At 40.5% G+C, this 19,525-nt stretch overlaps 1 protein-coding gene across 2 annotated transcripts in view; it reads right to left on the bottom strand.

Annotated features, from left to right (window-relative positions):
* OSBPL1A (oxysterol binding protein like 1A) overlaps positions 1-19,525 on the bottom strand; it is a 95,912-nt gene that overhangs the window by 36,504 nt on the left and 39,883 nt on the right. Inside the window, exons 14-17 of one of the 2 annotated variants that reach the window (XM_056854213.1) lie at positions 17,547-17,628; positions 16,725-16,831; positions 1,508-1,670; positions 268-424 (exon numbers count right to left, since the gene is read on the bottom strand). In XM_056854213.1, coding sequence (XP_056710191.1) covers positions 268-424; positions 1,508-1,670; positions 16,725-16,831; positions 17,547-17,628 — 509 coding nt within the window. Of the gene's footprint in view, positions 1-267; positions 425-1,507; positions 1,671-12,482; positions 12,504-16,724; positions 16,832-17,546; positions 17,629-19,525 lie in introns of those variants that run through there. The other variant, XM_056854214.1, reaches the window with a different exon arrangement.

The raw sequence follows: 19,525 nt of genomic DNA, 5'->3' as shown, positions 1-19,525 counted from the left end.
TCCATGAGACAAATTTAAATGAGTTAAAACATGCCCTCTTAAGAATTCATGCACTAAATTTGTACCATGGTGCAATCACAATATTGTAGTTAGCTTTAAAAAAATGTTAGCAAAAGAAATGTCAACATTCATGGACTACTATTCTGCCCATATATTTAATAGAAAAGGCACAAGCATCCAGTTATCTTTGGAACACACTGTATGGATTTTGTCTCACATGGTAATAAAGGTTATAGTCCATGCACAGACAACTAAGTAAAATCCTACCTGCGTTTTTTGATGCCATTTGACAAAGTCTCTCCACTTTTACAGCCTTTCTCTTCAGACATGTCAGATGTTATAGTATCACTGGAGTCCACACTGTCGTCTAATGAATAAGATGTCACAGTTTCAAATCCACTCAATGATTTTTCGGATTCTGAATCTAACAAGACAAGTGAAGATCAATGAGCAAACCTCAAGGCTGGTCCTTCACAGACTAATGAACACCTTTCTCTTACAGAGCTCTGAAACCTAAGTAGCTTCTGCTGTACCAATGACAGCGTTTGTCCAGTGAAAGCTTAGTACTAGTGGAGACTGAGTCTCTGGCAGAACATGAGTGAGCAAATTGTCCAGCACTAAGGATTAGGAGATAAAACCCAAAGTGATGCAGGACAGAGGTAGGGTACCAAGAAAACACTTTCACCCAAAACTTGGCCAGTGAAAATGCAATCCCCTTAATCATGGCAATATTTGTTTAGTAGTAAGATTATTACGGTTAAGGGATCAGAATGGCTCACAGGGCAGCATGTTAACCATAATTGGGACCACTGGTGATGTGTATCTTTTGCTTTAATGCATTCATGTTTTTGTCCTGTACTGTTGGTGCAAATTAGCTTGAAAGAGAAGAAGCCAGGAATGGGAGAAATTGGCCTAATCATGTTCCAAACAGCTTGTAGCATCCTGACGAGAAGGCATTTGCTTGGGGATGTTGACTGTAAGGTTCAAGAGAGGTAGCCCTGTCAGTCAAATGCAGATAAAACAATTAAGAGCCATGAGGCACAATAAAAGACTGATGAATTGATGATAGCACAAGCTTTCATGATCCACAGCCTGCTTCATCAGATGTATGAATTTATGCAGTGGCAGTAAGGTATGGATCTCTCAACCCTAATTCCCCATCTACAGTGGAGGATACAATAAGCTCTTAAAGGGTCCTCTGCTTTGAAGCAAAAAAAAAATCTTGGATTTATTATGATTAAAAAAAGTGCTTACTTAAATTTAGACTCACTGAAGGGATTTAAGCCCAAAGAGGGCAAAACCACTAACGCTTTAAAATAGCCGAAAGCAGAGATGATAATAGGGTAAAGGGTTATGTCCCATGAGAACACAGCCAGACAACTAGTAACTATCTTGGGACAGGGACCTGTGGTTTGACGCTACAAAACCGAACAAGACTGTTCCTGAACTTTGTTTTTAGAACTCACATCATACCACAGATCTGGCTTTCAGTGTCACACACACTTACCTGAAACAGCATCATAGAACTGTTCCTCACTAAGGATGCTCAGAGGTGGTGATCCTTTGACTAGTGACTGCTCCAGTTCATGGTGCTCGGTGGCTAGTGTTTCCAGGGCTTCTGATAAGATCTTGTTTTTCTCTTGCTCATGCTCTAGTTTCAGATTCCTCACCTATAAGCAGAAGTATGTATGAATAAAATCTTGTATCTCTCAGGAAAGTGAGCCTCAAAGCGATTTCAGGGACGGGCTCCAGTCTGCAACTGAAGTATGCCAACAAGCTCTTAGAAGTGGATTGTGAACATCAAGCAAGTTTTCCCTCCTACTTTGTGGTTTTGTCTCCCCATTTTAAAATGTCAAAAAAGCATACAGAAAGGCTTTAAAGCATGATGCAATTATTTTATTTTAAGGCAGCATAACCTTACAATGCAGTTAATACTGCATTTGTATAATTCTTGTTTTTGTTGTTTTTAAATACTTTTATTTTTCAAGACAAAACATATAAACATAAACATACAAATTATTACATTATAATGGAGCTTACTTTGAAGTTACATTTCAATTATTGACTTCGAGTTACACTTCTCTATATTCTTTGTATTTTCATATCTAATAATATATTACTTAAATTTTTACATTCTATTTGTATTATTAATTTTTGACCACATAGTTAAAGAATACATTCCATTTTTCATAAAATTCAGAGATTGATCTATTATGTACTAAAGATGTTGATTTCGCCATAGTTGCATATTCTGTTAGTTTATTTATCCAGTTAAATCTGGCTGCTCCTCTGCTTTCCACTTGCTGCTGTCACCATGTACCTAAATAATTCATTGTATATTTTTGGCAAATTTTTTGGTAAGCTATTTAACAATATGCTTTTGGGATCCAACACAAACTTAATTTTCAATATTCTTTGCATTTCATCATGTATCATGCATTTGTGTAACTCATAAAATGAACTTGAGACCATAGCTGTCAGACTTCAGTACCTCGTTGCATCTCAGTAATAGTAAACTTCACTCCAGACGTTGCAGAGAGTTTAAAGTTTTATTAAGAAAGCAAACGGGTCAGTAGGTCTATACAAACTTAAGGTCAGAATACCGAATGGGAAAATACTGGCTATCTTTATAGGGGACACACACTAGAATTGATTACACGTAATCTTTGAAATGAAAAACATCAGTGTTCTTTCAAGCTTCTAGAGGTGCCAGGTTTCTGGCAGAATTGACACCTTGAGAAGAGATAGTTGATTTACAATAGGAAGGCTTTGAAGTGGAAGTGTTACAGCCTCTGGCCTTAGCCCCTTCCTCTCAAACTGAAGAGACTTTCCCACGAGACGGGGGGGGGGGAGAACACGGAGCTTGCTTATCCGGGGCCCGACTGGGTGCCCTCGCTGACAATAGCACAACTAAGGCAGCTTAAATGTGAGAATCCAGCAGCTACTTAAACACTAATGTATTTATTGTGGCACAACTGGCATTAGAACCTCCTAGAATTAAAAGCAGAAGTACGGCAAACCAATCTGGCTTTTAATTCTAGGAGGATTAAACACAGGAAATGTTGAGCCACAATAAATAATTTGTAGGCCAATAAGTATCAACCACGGCTTCTTCGGTGATCTTTACTCAACGGCAAACACGTGGGGAGAATCTTAACTCTGGGATAGATGGTTTCCCAGTTCCAGATGGCAGGAAAGCCAACTCCAGATCTCCCGCTCTCAGACCCTAAATTAACCCTGGAACCTACTTCTGTTATGTCCAACCTGATAAGACCTCATGCACACAATAGAGCATATGTTTAGATTTTCAACAGCATAGAAAAAGCTGCAACTATACTGCATGGCCATCTTGTAACAAAAAAGTACCCTTTTTTAAAAACACAATGATTTTCACTAATATTTCTGGTGTCTGAAGACTAGTAGCCTACAAGACAATAGGCTCAAGCAGTATTAATAATCCAAAATCCTGCAGAAGCACACTCTGAACACCGCTCTCGTCACATTTCAACAAAATGTTAAAAGCACACTGAATCTTACAAATTAAAAAAAAATCTTCATTGTTACAGAGATAATATAAACATTTTAAATAGTGAATTTTATATAATTCCCTTGTTGACTGATACCACTGAAGGCAAATCCCAAAATAAAATTCAACACCTTCTTAAAAACTACCAGCATAATACACAAATTAAAACAGATGAGCATTCCGCCTAAAAAATTCAACAAAATCAACTATAACAGGCATAGAAATAATCAAAACATTACATGTGTCAATATCAGCAACCAATTAAAACCAATAATGTTATATCACTGCTAGCCAAAAAGCCGGGAAAAACAACTAAGTCTTAGCCTGGCACTAGATCTCTAAAAAACTTAGCACTATGTGAACAAGTGTACAGCCTTCACAAAAGAACCAAGTCAAGAAGGTTAATCAGAGCTATAGAGGCACTGTGGAGCAAAAGTGACTCCCCAAGCTATAGAGGGTACATAAATAAATCAAATATAACATAGCCATATTGAATTCTATACTTCTCAATTCATGACCAACCATACACACCAAATTAAAGTTTGCTCTTCAATGTACAAGGGGAAAAATCACATGGTAATATTATTTGCCAAAGTCAAAAATTATAAATGTTATAAGTGACTTACTGTATTCATTACTGAAGTACAATATTTAGGATTTTCACCTAAGTATCATCATGGATATTTACTTTCCTTTTCATGAGGGGGAAAAAAGCCTCACCGTCCTGCACACTTAATTCTGTACTAAATTACAGCCCTTCACTTTTAATAAGTGACCCACTTAAAGTGCAATCCTATGCAGATTTACTCTCATTTAAGCCTTAGACTAGAGTAACTAGTCTAAAGTTGCATTTTGATCCATTCATTTCACTGTTTCCTCTCACTTGTCTTCTAAGTAGATATAACTGTAATAAGTAGAAAAGGCAGATACAGGCTGGATGATCAGAAGATTCCCAGTATGTGACAGACAAGGAACAGCTAGGAAATGACCCCACAACCTTTACCTATCTCTTGCCGTCTTGAAAAGCAGTTCTTGAGGGTTAGAAGGATCCTTAGGAATAGTGTAGGAAATCTCTGATCATGCCCCCCCCCCATTATATGAGTTGAAGTGCTTTCTCTTCACACAAGGCAAGGACATCTTGGGATCAAACTGTTTCTATACAGGACAGTATTTACATATCCTCTTCACATCAGCAAATGAAAGCGGGGCATTCTTGTATAGCTGTAAAATCCAATTCTCATACCTAGGATCCACCACCTCAGCATCCCAACCCACTGCATACTATTAAGGGCTCTTCTCTACCTGCTGTCTGCTAAGTTTGTTCACTTTGTCCTGTTCTGCCCAGGGATTCCAAAGAAAAATATTACAGCTACTTTATGAACAGTTTCCTTCAAAGAGAGACAAAGAGAAGAAAAGAAACAGGTATTTAATTTAACTGAACTGGTTTTAATTAATACAGAACAACTACGACTCAAACACATTCAACAACACTGACCACTAAATTGTGATCCTTGACTTATAGTAGATGATAGGGAAAAAAACCTAGCACTCTCGTGCCTGCTCTCCGTCCCTGTGCAGATATGTTGTCTGCACAGGTATGGAGCGTATGTGCATTCACTGTAACTTGTGAACAGGGCTAGAGTCAAGACAGACATGTAGGTTTTGCAGCACCAATAATTTTTCCCAGACTTCATTATCAGGTGCGTAGGGCGGCCCTGAGTTTGAATTGTGACTGTGGCACAAGAGAAGACCTGAAATAGCCCTGGAGTGTGCTACATATGCCCTGTTTAGAAAATTTCTATATACTGAACACTGAAGAGAGAAGCTTAGATCCAAAAAACATTGTTAATTCTGACGTACATGCATTAAGATGCATGGAGAAAGTAACACTCCCCTAAAGATGGTTGTCTTAGGGAGTAAGGAAACCTTTTAAGAATTATGACTTCCACTTAAATTATAAAAAGGGGGGAATCAACTGAACAGAAAGGATTTCATACTTTATCTGATAACATTATCAGATAAACATTATCAGATGATAACATTAGCTCAAGCTGTGGTATGAGGTTACATGAATAAGCCTTGAGTTTGCATCTCCCCCCTCCCCTTCATACTTTGATTCCCTCCTGCATTTCACAGCAAGCCATAGCTTGCTAGCAAACCAGAATTGGAAACCAGGGTTTTCTGAGAATGAGGAACAGGAGGGCATTGGAGAAGAGTAATTGTGTTAAATCACAGTTTTACTATTTGAATCATTTATGAACATTTAATTACTTAAACATTCCTAAGGTCATGGAAGAACGAATTCAGACTAGTGCTTCTGAAATGCTGTTTTTTTTTAAATGAAAACCAGTCTCAGGAGGCGACAGATTAGAATGGAATGGCAGCTGCTCCTTTTTCTCTTACAGGGGAATATTGTAATTCTTAATTTAAACCTGTTCTGAATTCACTCTTGACAGCACATTTTCAATTTCAAGATTTAAAATTGCTCTTGAAAGAATGGTGTTGGGCACTAATCAAAATTAAGCACTTCATTGGGTCGCATCTGCTCATAAAAAGCTATCCTCTCACTCAAATGCTGGCCAAGCAGCCTAGTTTTAATTCAGAATAGCTGTTTATCAAGGTCTGTACCAAGGACCAGCTCACACAAAGAGGAACACCTTTTCTTCACACACTTACTTTGATATGTGCCCACTGGGAAAACCTCTGGCATGAACTCATAAAAGCAGCCAGGACAATCACAACTATTTTGTTGATTGTGGATCTCCTTCTTATGGCCACTAGGGATTGTGAATATGGCTATGGCTGTTCTCATGTAAATAACTGGTTGTATATCCCTCAACAACAACATACTTTAGTTGTAGTCATAGACCATCAAATATCCCCAAAAATTGTAATTAAATATATACATAAATAGTTATGAACTGATAATGCAAAAGATAAAAGATGTAGTGGAGATTAAAAACTGGAATAAAGGGATAAAATCCTCCAAAGTATACATAAAACAGTAGAGATTCTAATCATAGATTGGTTATTCTAGAGCGGGGTCAGCAAAATCATTAGTCAAAAGAGCCAAATATCAACAGTACAACGATTGAGATTTCTTTTGAGAGCCAAATTTCTTAAACTATATAGGTAGGTACACTGTTTATTAACTTAATAAACTTTAATTAAAGTTTTAAGTCTTAATTAAACTATAGGTACACTGAATAAATCTTGATATCATACTTAATAGTGATCTTATTTATTGATAAAAATTAAATTGTAAGTTCCTGCCATTTCCCCCTCCCCGTCTGGAGTCCTTGTCTGGAGGCCTGGTCTACTGCCATAAAAGCCTATTGGTAGACCTGGCCTCCGGCTGAGTCCCATTGGGAGGCCAGGTCTACTCATTGGCTTTCTTGGCAGTAGACCTGGCCTCCGGAGGCCCATAGAAGCCAATTGGTAGACCTGGCCTCTGAAGGGGGACTTTTCCCCCTCCTCGGAGTCCAGGTCTACCGCCAAGAAAGCCAGTGGGTAGACATGGCCTCCCAATGGGACTCAGCCGGAGGCCAGGTTTACCAAAGGAAGCCTGCCCCGCCCAACTGCTGATAAGCGGGGGGGGGGGGGCAGGAACCGCCGAGCCACCCGCCCAGCAATCACGCAGCTAGAGGGGAGGCTTTAGACTCCCAACCATTGAGGGCAAGGGGGACCCGGCCATTCTCCACGGCAGGGGGGGGGGGAGAGACAGCACGCCCGCTCGCCTGCTCTCTCTCTCAGGCGCGCTGGCTCCGCAGCCCGGCTGCCGGCGCGAGAGGGTGCAAGAGCAGGGGCTCCGAACCAAGTTCGGAGAGCCGCACTCAACGGGCCAAAGAGCCGCATGCGGCTCGGGAGCCGCAGTTTGCAGACCCCTGTTCTAGAGCCTTAAGTGCATTTTATCTGATTTTAGTTGCCAAGTATGTAATCACATGGCAAAAATAAATACTGCTTACTTGTTCTGACCAAGTCCGGAATCTGTTTTCTACTAGCCACTTTTCATGTTTGCATCTCATGGAGTTCAAACTATTTATTTGCAACAGTTGAACAGCAGGGATCCAAATCCAGGTATTAACGGATCAAAAACCAGATTTCAAATACCCCGTTCTCAAATAGTATTAAATTCTCAATACGTTTGATAGTATTAAATTCTCAATACTTATGATAATAAGAGCTGGTAATTATTTGGAAACATCAGAGCTAGCCATTATTGTGACATTTGGTTGTTTGGTTTAGTATTCAAGAAGGTCCACAGGATAAGGGGGAGTTTTCAAGACATCAACCAATGTGCAAGTGACCGGAAAGGAATGCACTGGTTAGTCTATCTTTCCCAAGTGCTGTTTAAACCAATCACAATTCTAGCTCACTGGCTTGAGGAGGAGGACTTGGATTTGATGCTGCGTAAGTGTGTGTGTGTGTGTGAAGTGCCGTCAAGCCGCTTCCGACTCATGGTGACCCTATGAATCAATGTCCTCCAAAATGTCTTATCTTTGACAGCCTTGCTCAGGTCTTGCAAATTGAGAGCTGTGGCTTCCTTTATTGAGTCAATCCATCTCTTGGTGGGTCTTCCTCTTTTCCTGCTGCCCTCAACTTTTCCTAGCATGACTGTCTTTTCTAGTGACTCTTGCCTTCTCATAATGTGACCAAAGTACGATAGCCTCAGTTTAGTCATTTTAGCTTCTATGGTCAGTTCAGGCTTGATTTGATCTATAACCCACTGATTTGTTTTTTTGGCAGTCCACGGTATCCGTAACACTCTCCTCCAACACCACATTTCAAAGGAGTCTACTTTCTTCCTGTCAGCTTTCTTCACTGTCCAGCTTTCACACCCATACATAGTGATAGGAAATACAATGGCATGAATTAACTTGACCTTGGTGGCCAGTGACACATCCTTACACTTCAGAATCTTTTCTAGCTCCTTCATGGCTGCCCTTCCCAGTCTCAATCTCCTTCGTAAGTAGCAGTGGCTTTTGTTTGCTTGCTATTCTGCCATTTTGTGGATTGCAAGTTCTAGGTACTGAGCAAACTCTGAATCTGCCAGCACACAGGAGGCAGCAGTGAAGTGGGGTGAAGATGTGGCAACAGCAGTTTCTCCCAATGCAAACTATCTTCCCAGCCCACCCCCAGCTATTAGCTCTGGTAGAGAACAGGAGACAGGCAACCTCTTGTTCAATATTAATAAAAATGGGGGGGTTCTAAACCTTGCCCCTTTCTGCTATCACTGCCCATGTTTCTGTCCAGCCATGTTTGATTTCTCAAGCCGCAGAAGAACAGCGAAAAACAACAGTCTCATTCTAGACAATATATTGACTTGGGGGGGGGGGCAGGGGTCCATTAGAAAAGGAACTATAATAGCCAAAAGCCAGTACTGTGTGCTCCTATATCTTCCAGAGATTATGCTGTTATAAAAGATCTGTTCTTGCAAGCATACAACACTCAAATTGCTTTAGAGGTGATATGCAATATGTGGGGGGCCACAGTAAATTGGGCTAATAAAAGCAGTGCACAAAATTTGGGATGGCTTTCCCCTGCCCGCTTTATCCTCTCAACGTTTTATTACAGTCTACAGAATACCCCAGAAAAGCTAGGAAGTTCTGACTCCACTTAAGAGATTTCCATACAAGCTTGGAATAACTCTTGCAAGGCCTTCCAGGGTACTGTAAACACCATCCTCTGTCTTATAACACATGTTGTTTAGCTTACAAGAAAAACAGTGCAGGAACGAAATCTGTTGAAGGCAACGTTCGAGAAAGCAAGGAGGCAAGATTTCAGAACATAACTATCTAAAATATTTGAAAAAAAGTAGTTTGCAGTGCGCAGCTGCACTTTAAACAGTTTTTTTAGGAAAGAATATTATGCACAGGGGAATGATTTCACATTTAGAATGGTACATGTTGAGGATCCACAAGAACAATTTGGAAATCCCATCTTACCCAGATTTTCTAAACTCTTGGGTGTTGAGCAAGCTGATTTCCCCTCCCCATTTTTTCCTTTATAGCTTGTGCTCTTAAATGCAGGGACCAAATATATTGGCTGGTGAGAAGCAAAGTGGGCATTCCTAATTACACTTGTGAACTCTATCTAGCAGTGTTTTACTGCCCGGGATTAATACCATATTGGGCTTGATAGCTCACTTTTTGGGTTTCCTTTACTTCACAGAGTCGATTTTTGGCATGAGTAGCTTGTTGTTTATTTCATGTTAGTTAAGCCCAAGTTAACTCTGAATGTTAATTGTTTAATAATGTTTTATGGGCTGTATTTTGATAAAATCTAGGGGATTAGAGAAGCATACCCATAAAGCTTTTACTTTGTTACTAATATGTAACTTTTATTAATGATTGTCATACAGCTCTATAGTGTTTTATTTTTTGTAATACATGGCCTTTGGCCATATGCAATAAAATTGAACTGAACTCCCTGCGCTCGGTTCAGCTGCCCTCAACATTCTGTGTTCCTGAAGCATTTTCAGCCCCTACCAGGGTGTATTGATTTTTTTTTTTAGGGGGAGTCCTTTTCTTTAGGTTCATTTATATTTTTCCGCATAGCAAAGGTGCCCTCCAAGAGTGTAGAGATCTTCCCTATGGGTGGCCCTGCTGTACAGCGCTCATCACCCACACAGAGACAAACCAGTTAACCATTAGATACATGTTGCCATTGATGGCAGGAAAAGTGGCATACAAATATTTTAATCAATAAACCAAATATGTCGCAGTAAGAATAATATTCTGTATTTTCCAGACACACACAATGAATGAAAAGGCCCCTTCACACAGTAGATTTCCTACATTGATCACTTCTATACAGGAAGCTTGCTTCCTGCGTACTCACACCATAATATGTAACAAATGCACATCAGTTGCATTATACGTAAATTCTGTGACGTATTTCCCACAAATCCATTTATTAGGGCAAATATAATGCGGTATGCATTCTACACAGAAGATATAGACATGTAAAGAATCCATGTGTAAAGTGAGACAGTCTTGGAAGAACAGAAGAGTCAAGCTGAATCAGAAGAGTTGGTTTTTATATGCCGATTTCCTCTACCCTTTAAGGAGAATCAAACCAGTTTACAATCTCCTTCCCTTCCTCTCCCCACAGCAGACACTTTGTGAGGTAGGTGAGGCTGAGAGAGCTCTAAGAGAACTGTGATTATCCCAAGATCACACAGCTGGCTGTATGTGTAGGAGTGGGGAATCAAACCTGGTTCTCCAGATTAGAGTCCACCACTCCTAACTACTACACCACGCTGGCTCTCTCATTTAGACCAAAGATTAATCTCTTCCAGCATCTTACCTCCAACACTGGCCAGCAAGATGCCCTTAAGACCCCAAGCAAAGTCTGAAGGCAGTAGTTCACCCTGCTGTCTGTTCTGTACAGCAGCTGGCATTCAAAGGCATGCCATTATAATTTAAATATCATAGCCAGTAGCCATTAAGAGAGCTAACATTTAAAAATGATTCAATAGCTGGTACAATTAGAAATCAGTACTACCTCTCACACTGCAATTGTCAAAAACAATGTTAACTGTAGACCAAGCTTGATCAACTATTACTGCCTACAAACTTCTTAAAAACTCAAAGGCGGTTAAGAGGAACTTTTATCTACAAGACCAATAATCAGAAATTATTCAGATGGATGCTCCAGTATAAGCACATTTCAAAGACTAATTTCTGGCAGGGTATGAGCTTTTGTGAATCACAGCTCACTTCTTCATATCCTGCCAGAAATTGTGTTAGTCTTTAAGGTGCTAACTGGACTCTTGCTCTTTTCTACTGTTAGTGACAGACTAACATGGCTACCCATCCTGATCCATAAGCACATTTGTTTATAGGTATCCCTGATGTTGATGGGAGTTGCTTTTAAAGCATATTGGTTTAATAAGATTCACTAGTAATATAACATACTTTTATCCTTCCTTGCAGTTGTAAAGCCCCCTTCCCCCAGTCAATTTTCAATCTTTAGTCTTAAGTGCATCAGAGCCCTCTTTCACATCTTGGACATCCAAAGGATCAATTTTAAGGTCTTCATTATACACACAGAGTTTTTAAAGCTTGTGCATACTCTTAATTTTAGAGTCTAGCACCAATACACCCAAACCAGGTTGTTTACACATACCTATGTACTTGCTACAGTGGAAAACTCACATCAACTTAAAAACATACACACCATACTATACCCCATACATACCAGTAATTTCTACTGAAGTTTAATTTGCAAATGAAAAGTCTGGTTTAAAAACAACAAAAACACCCAACACATTCAGTGGACTTTTCAAGTTTTCCTTCCTATTGACCAAAGAGGCAATTTAAAAGATCACTGTACTCAGGCAAAGAAAAAAAAAGTTTTCCTTATCCCAAAGCCAAGGGGTGGGGGTGGGAAGAGAGCCAGCGCTATCAACTTTTCAACCGCAAGGAAAACCATTTAAGCAGCCACACAATATCAATATCAGTAACGGTTCCTAGGTTAGGAAACAGCTCCGATGGGTTAATTAAATTCACAGGACGAAATCAAAGCCTTGCCCTGTTGGTATGTAGAAGGTTAAGGCTAAGAAAATGACAACAAAAATTTATTGCTGAATAGAACCAAATAGAGCTAAAGGTAGCTTCAAAAATGTAAGAGAAAGAGCTAGTATCTTAGTTGTTGAGTTAAAACCGTAAATGGTCGAACGTAGCCCGCAGAATTTATTAGCAACTCGGTTGTTGATCTATGTATTAATTATTTCCATGTTGATTTGCATACGGATATAGATTACCCTATGCTTTTCCTTTCTGTATCCTCTATATAAAACCAACAATTTTTTTATATATATAATTTAAAAAAAAGCCTTGCCCGTTCTCACACGTGCGCCAAATTTCCTCCTGCCCTTTTCTCCCTCCATCTCTTTCGCCCAAGCGGTGCCTCGCTCCCCTAGCACAGGCACCCGCTTCGCGTCTCCTCTCACCTTGACTGACACCAAGACCCACGCGCGCACACAACGCCGCGCAGGGCAGCTGCTCCTCGGCGCGCGACGCTGCCCGGCCGCGTCCCTCCCAATCGCTGGCCTCGCGCGCAACGCCGCAAGGTCTCCGTCGCCCTCTGGGCTTCGCCCGGCGGCTCCAAAGCGCACCGCCCCGCGCTCGCGCCCGGTTGCTGCTACGGCTGCTGCACCGACCCCTCTCTGCAGGGCTTATCGCGAGAGGCTCGCCGCTCTCCGGCAGGAGGAGGGTTTCAGCAAACGAGCTGGGTCCCCAGCCTGCGTCAAGACCGTCAGTCCCGGGGAAGGCGCCTGCCTGCGCTTGCACGATTGCCAGGGGTTGCGTCCTGCAACTTCAGCTATTTTTAAAAACACAGTACCCGTTTGCCTCGCTCTTTCCCAGCAGTCGACGGCACCCGCGGGAGTGGGCAGGGGCAGGGGCAGGGGCGGGGGGGGGAGTATCCCTGGAGGACGTGGAGCCGCCGGATGTATCAAGAAACGGGATACCCAACGCTTTGCTGAAGTTGCCATCCCGGGCTGCGACTGAACTTATTGCTGACTGCGACGTTCCTGCTGGGTCCTAAATGCAGTCGCTACCAAGCAGCAAGCCAGATCTTTGCCCTGTTGTAACACAATGTCTATTTGTTCCTTTTATTCTCTTATAAGAGCAGGGCCGGTGCTACCATTAGGCGGACTAGGTGGTCGCCTAGGCCGCAGACCTCAAAGGGGCGCAGAACTGACCAGAGGGGCAATAAAATTTTTTTTTGAGCAATTTCAAGTTTTGTGCTTTTATTTTTTTCTACAAGACATTTGCTTTTGAAAATTGGTTTGCAGCACAAGTAGTTAGCCTTGCCCAGGGCGCCAAAAAAGCCTGGCACCGGCCCTGTATAAGAGGGACAAGCCGATTGGTCTTCCAGTTTGCATCCTAACCCCCTAGATGAAATTAAATTGCTATCATCTTAATGTCATCTCTCTCCTTTTTTTTGGGGCAGGAACTATGTGCCTAAGAATTAAATTCCAGGCTGAAATTCAGCAGCAGAATTGCTCATCCCTGCGTTTCTTGTCCTGGAAATTGAATTCCTGCATCAAAGTTCTCAGATACGGGTGCCCTATCAGAAAGGATGTTGCAATGCAAGGCCCACTTCTTCCCTTTACGATTAAAAAGATGTTTTAAACGTACCATACAAAATCAGGTGCTCAGAAAGCAGCATGTTGACATGGTAACATCCCAATTCTAATATTCCCTCAGCAGTGATGCATTAAAAAAAAAAACTTGTGTAGGCTGAAATTCCACACAAGTGCAGCAGTGAGGCCACCTGACGTCCATCCCTACATAGCTGCACTGAATCACACACGGACCTATCAGCCCCACACCAGCCCCCGTGGAATGTGTGGCACAACATTAATACTTCTGATATAATGCGGTACGCTTAGGTTGAAAAGGGATTCAAATGTTGCTTCAGCTGTGCAGCACTCCCAAACAGAAATGTTCTGGAGAATACATGAATGGGGCCAGGCACTGAAAAACCACAGTATGAATCTTAGGAAAAACCTCTCCCCAAAAATTTTTTGTACTGAAGTAGGTACAATTCCTGCTGGAGAAAAGGCAGTATGACTTCTGCAAAGAAAAGTCCTGCCTCACCAACCTTTTAATGTTTTTTTTTTTAAGAGAATAAGAATACGGATAAGAATGATTTGGTAGACATTACAAGCGATTTCCAACAACCCTTTAACAAAGGTCCTCACTGAAGGCTCCAGAGTAGCCTTACTCATGGGATAAGAGGACGATTCAACTCCTCCTGTGGGTTTTACAGCTCTACAGTGGAGGAAGGAACCAGCACAGTAACCTCAAGCACCTGTACTGGGACTGCTGCTACTTACAGTAAGTCATTGGATATTTGAGCATGAGCAGTAAAGTGAGAAAGTTTGCAGATGTCACCAAATCATTCAGGATGGTGAAAGCTGTACTATAAAGACCACCCAGCAGATCTCTCCAAACTGGGTGAGTGGACAACCTGACAAATTAGATTCAATGTAAAGTGATGTACGGTGGGGGCAAAACCCCCACTAACTTTACATAAACTGGCTGTGATTGACCAGGGAAGATCCTGGGATTGTGATGAAAAACTGGCCCTCTTACTCAGTTCCTATAATTTAAACACTTTTTTTCAGCAAACATTTGGAAGGATATTCCCTATTATTCAATACTGTTTCATTAATTATTAAAATATACAAATATAGATTAAAAACTAGTTGTTTTTTAAACCAGTACAGAACTGCAATAAGAAATTTTCCCATAAGCATATAAATTGGCTAAGTAGCTGAAAATGCTGTAAGATGTTTTTTAAAAACATGACCTGCAAATGCTGTTTGCAAGGAATCAGGGAACAGTGTCATTGTGTGTCCAGCATAGATGTAGATAGCAAAAGCCAGGTGGATGCTGACGAGCCATATCACAAATGCTTAATTTCTTTGAATCTGACCATGACCATATAACCCATATCAAGTGTTGCCCTTTATTGTTCTAACAATTGTGCTCTATACATTAGAAATTCGGTTTAACAAGTACAATACAGCAAAAACAAAGAATTACAGAGCTGACTGTGAAAGGTAAGTACAAAACTGATTAAAATTAATCTTGTGCAAATGATTTAATGTCTTACTATACTGGTGTATGTAGAAGGAAACAGTCTTACTAACACGATTTCATCTGGAATATCCAGAATTAAGGTCTAATTTAGACTGCAAATCACAACACACCAACCACCCTAGATAAATCAGCATCTCTTAATCTTTCCCACAATAAGGACATACAAGTAACCTGGCTGGATCAAACAAATCGTCTATATACTCTAGCAGCCTCCTTATGGCCAGCCAGAGGTCTCTAGAAGGCCTACAGTTAGTAGACAGAGGCCAAAGTATTCCCCTGTTGTTGCTTCCTAGCAAATGGCATTCAGAGGCGCACTGCCTTTGAACAAGGTTTCATCTAGCCATCACAGCAAACAATTGATGGACCTTCATTCTTTGGTCTAATGAGCTTTCTAAGCTGTCTATGTAGCAGCTACCATTGCATCTGGTAGTCATCACTATACTCCAACCCACAGCCTTACCACTCAAAACTAATTTTGTACCATGTTGGACTATTCAATGGGGTCTGAAATTGTGCAGTCCCAGAGCACCTACTTCATTAGGTACTTGGCTTCAAACGATTTCTTAGGCCATTTCCAAACCAATATTCTTAGCTGCATTTCATCTTGTATTCGTACTGAAAGAGTGAGGAACATTTTCTTTTCACCACTCCAATATTAATGTTCCTTTAAATAATCATTCAGTACTAAGTCTTTACTCAATTGGGACATACTCTTACTCAAAACAGTTATTTATGCAGAGCAGAAACATTCTTCAAATTTAATCACACATGCTCTCACCCCACGTAATTCTTCACAAACCCGACTGTGTTGGCCAAGATATAAATTAACATTTTCATCTCCCAAGACATTTCTCAGAGCCTACAATGGGTTCACTGTGTTGGTTGCATTATCATGTAACTGGTGCTGCAAGTCACGGTCAACACAAGCTTCCTCATTTGCAAATATAAGTTGCAGAGGAAAAACAAAGATGAGCAGAGATCTAGCACCCTCAAAAATAGTATGTCACTCATAACAATTTCTGCAACTTCTCAGTACCATAATAACTTGACATTTTATACCCCAAAGTATATTATATTCTGCACAGAAATGAATAGTGATCATTGTTGTTTAACTTATGGCCAATGATTATCTTAATTGATTAGTAATCTACTGTGCTTTTTATAAATCAACTCCTTTTCATCAGATTCAAGTTAAAATGAGGTGAGAAAGGGAGGAGAGGTCCCCTTTGACTATCAAATGGCAGTGCTGGAGGATCATGGAATCAGCGTGGACAAAAGCCAACTGGGTTGGGAGCTGTAAGGAGGGGAATTAAGTGAAATTGAGTAAAAAATCTGGCTGGGTCCAACCTAAGTGCTTAAGTGAGGCTGCACATTATTTAAATGTCTGAAGCCTGTAGCTACATGTGGTCCCAACTGATAAGGAAGAAGCAAACACAACCCAGTGTTGCGGAACTCCACTAGAACTTATAACCCAGGGCTGGTACTAAGAGAAAGACTAATATCCAAACTCCAGTCTTGTAATTTTCCTTGATAATACCTGCCACCGTTCTGACTGTGCATGCCATAGACAATATACCTACCCCTTCTTGCTTAGTGAAGAGTTTCAGGCAGTTACTCAGGGCTTCACAAGTTTCTCTTGATGTTTCAGAGACCACTTCAGCTTTCTTGAGAAATGAAATGGGGACACCTTTTTTTGGGGGGGAAGTAGTAGAAGACACACTTGGTTTATTATTTTCTTCCAACATGTTTTTATATTTGAAGCATATTCGAGTTAAATTGCCCATAGTTAGACTGTGTCACAGAGCAAAGCAGAGAGGCATAACTTGTCAAGCCTTCGTAGTCTTAAAAAAATGGCACGGGATATGCTTGATATTTGTGGCTTACGAGACAAAGGCATTTCTAACTGGAGCAGAAACTAGTTCCCTCTGACAAAGTCTATATAAAATCTCAGGAAGGAGGGAGCTGGTAGTTATGGTTCACAGAGAAGCATCAGAAGAATCAGGATTGGGACAGGTCAGCCTATTGAGCTAAATAATATCACAGAACAGGAGAGAACTGCTCTAAATCCCATCTCTTTGATGGGATTGGATATTGGACAACTTAGATTTCCTGAAAGAACTGTCCTGTTTCCACAAAGAATTTGACTTTTGAAAAACCCATTCATTTTGCCGCTTCCTTTGTGTTTCTTAGTTTTCTAGATTGTGAGTTATCTGAGTAGGGATTTTTTCCCTACCTTTTGAAAAAATCATATTAATTAAATCCATTGGGTAGAAAATCAGGGTATAAATCTAAAATTCTGTCACAATGTAATAGAATTAGAACTGTAGTGGGGTAGTTTCCCTGTACTTGGCAAGAAACTACTTTAAAAATAGAAAAATTGTTTCTTATTGATTAAAAATTACCTTGAGTGGTGTCACAGGACTTTATCAAGGCGACGAAACTGGAAATCTCTTTATCTAGTCTTTGTTGACATGTCTGTGCCTTCTGAGGGGGAAAAATCAGTGTATTATCATGTTATGTAAAAAGCTTCAAACCTGACAAGTAACAAGAAAATGAATTCTAGTGTTCAAATGGATATAGGAAATTATTTTAACGATATCTATATGATAAAATTTACCCTGAAAAAGATAGCTGCTTACAAGTGATCAATTTCTTCTGAATATTACAAACTGCCATGTGAATTTTTTTAAACTTTTTTTTTAATTTGATGTCTATAGTTTGATTTGAAAGATGCCTTATACAGAGTCAGGCCTCTGGTTGTCTACTCTGACTGGATGCTTATCTCCAGGGTCTCAGACAAGGACTTTCATATAATCTACGACCTAAAACTTTTAGCCAGAGATATAACCTGGGACCTTCTCAATACAAAGCAGATGCTCTTCTGTTAAGCCTAGGCTCCACCCCAATATTTAAAATCCCTGTATATAAAACAGTTAGCAGTTGTACATTTGAAGCACTGAATCAACTAAATTTTGAACACAGTTCTTTTCATAATTTTTTTTGGATAGTTCTTAATTTTTTCTATTTAAGAGTTGTTGCTATGTTCGTCCCAAAGAATTAAATGAGGAACTTATTAGAGATATGTTGGAACATGCATGTGACAGTTTCTGAACTGAAGATCTCCATTTGCAAAAGTACGTCTTTGTGTTTCCAGAAGCACAGTCGTTTCAAGGTGACACAGCTGATACTCAAATATCACAGCATAAATATTTTAGACACTGATGGAGCAAGATAGACTCAGAGCAGAATTATTCACTAGTTGCCCTAAAAGTGAGCAATATACAGTAAGTTTTCTCCCAAAACAATCTACAACAGTACAGCATGTAGGTCTGGAGACTGGGCACAGAACTGAGATATATCAAGTTCTGTATACATTATATATAGTTGTGCACACAGGTATGTGCACTGAATTATTTGTGGAAACCAAAAGAAGGAAGGGCTGGGAAGGAAGAGTGAGGACAACAGGAAGTAAATTGGTATAGAATTAATCTAAGACTGTAACAGAAGAGCCATACATGCAGCAAAAATCAGTTATGTGTTAAAAAACAGAGAGGTAAGATTAGGAAATTAACAAGAGGTACTTAAATACTAAACAAGTCTTGCCGTATTGAACAAGCAATAGTTGTGCAGTAACGCCTTTTACCGAAACCACCTTCCTTAGTTGTCAGAACTTTCTAAAGGGCCCTCTTCCTCTCACTGAATGACTGACTTTGTGGATCAGATGGGAAATTAGCTTTCATATTTATTAGAGAGACCAGGTACACAGATAGTCTTCTTGTAGCCTGTTCCTTCACTGCAACATCAAATTACCATTAAATAATTTCATTTTAGGTTGTTTCCCCCCCCCCCCTTCAATTCAGCACCTACAAAACCCATTGCTTGGGTTTTATTTACTAGAGCAAGCACAGAACTCGGCACTTGATCAGTGATTTCTTCATCCCTTCATATATGCAAATTCACTCTTCACCTTTTCCAGAAGGAAGAGCGCATTCAAGAGAGGGCAGCTCAGTCTCCAAATCCATGGTCCTAGCTTCTTTCATTCTCGATCATAACTGGATAATACAGACTCAAATGCTTTGTACTATTGTCGGGAGATGTGCAAGCCCAGAATTTCTGATGCCCTGCAGCTCACAGAACTCCACCCAGCCCAGCAAGCCAGCACAGCTTGATAGAAAGTGAAAGAGCAGGACAGAGCAGTTCATAAATTCTCCACAACCTTGCCCTAGGTCTCTGCTTCCACCTCTACACCTGTGACGGATAACCGGCCTCCTTTTCCCCCTTAAAGCAGTTTTACTGTTTCTGCTTGATTTAAGTAAGGGAGTAGGGTTGCCAACTTCCAGGTGATGGCTGGAGATCTCCTGCTATTACAACTGATCTCCAG

The sequence above is a fragment of the Euleptes europaea genome, chromosome 8, assembly GCF_029931775.1.
Source record: "Euleptes europaea isolate rEulEur1 chromosome 8, rEulEur1.hap1, whole genome shotgun sequence".
Taxonomy (NCBI): domain Eukaryota; kingdom Metazoa; phylum Chordata; class Lepidosauria; order Squamata; family Sphaerodactylidae; genus Euleptes; species Euleptes europaea.
Note: the sequence above shows the minus strand (reverse complement) of the source record. Positions and strands in the feature narration are given on the sequence as shown.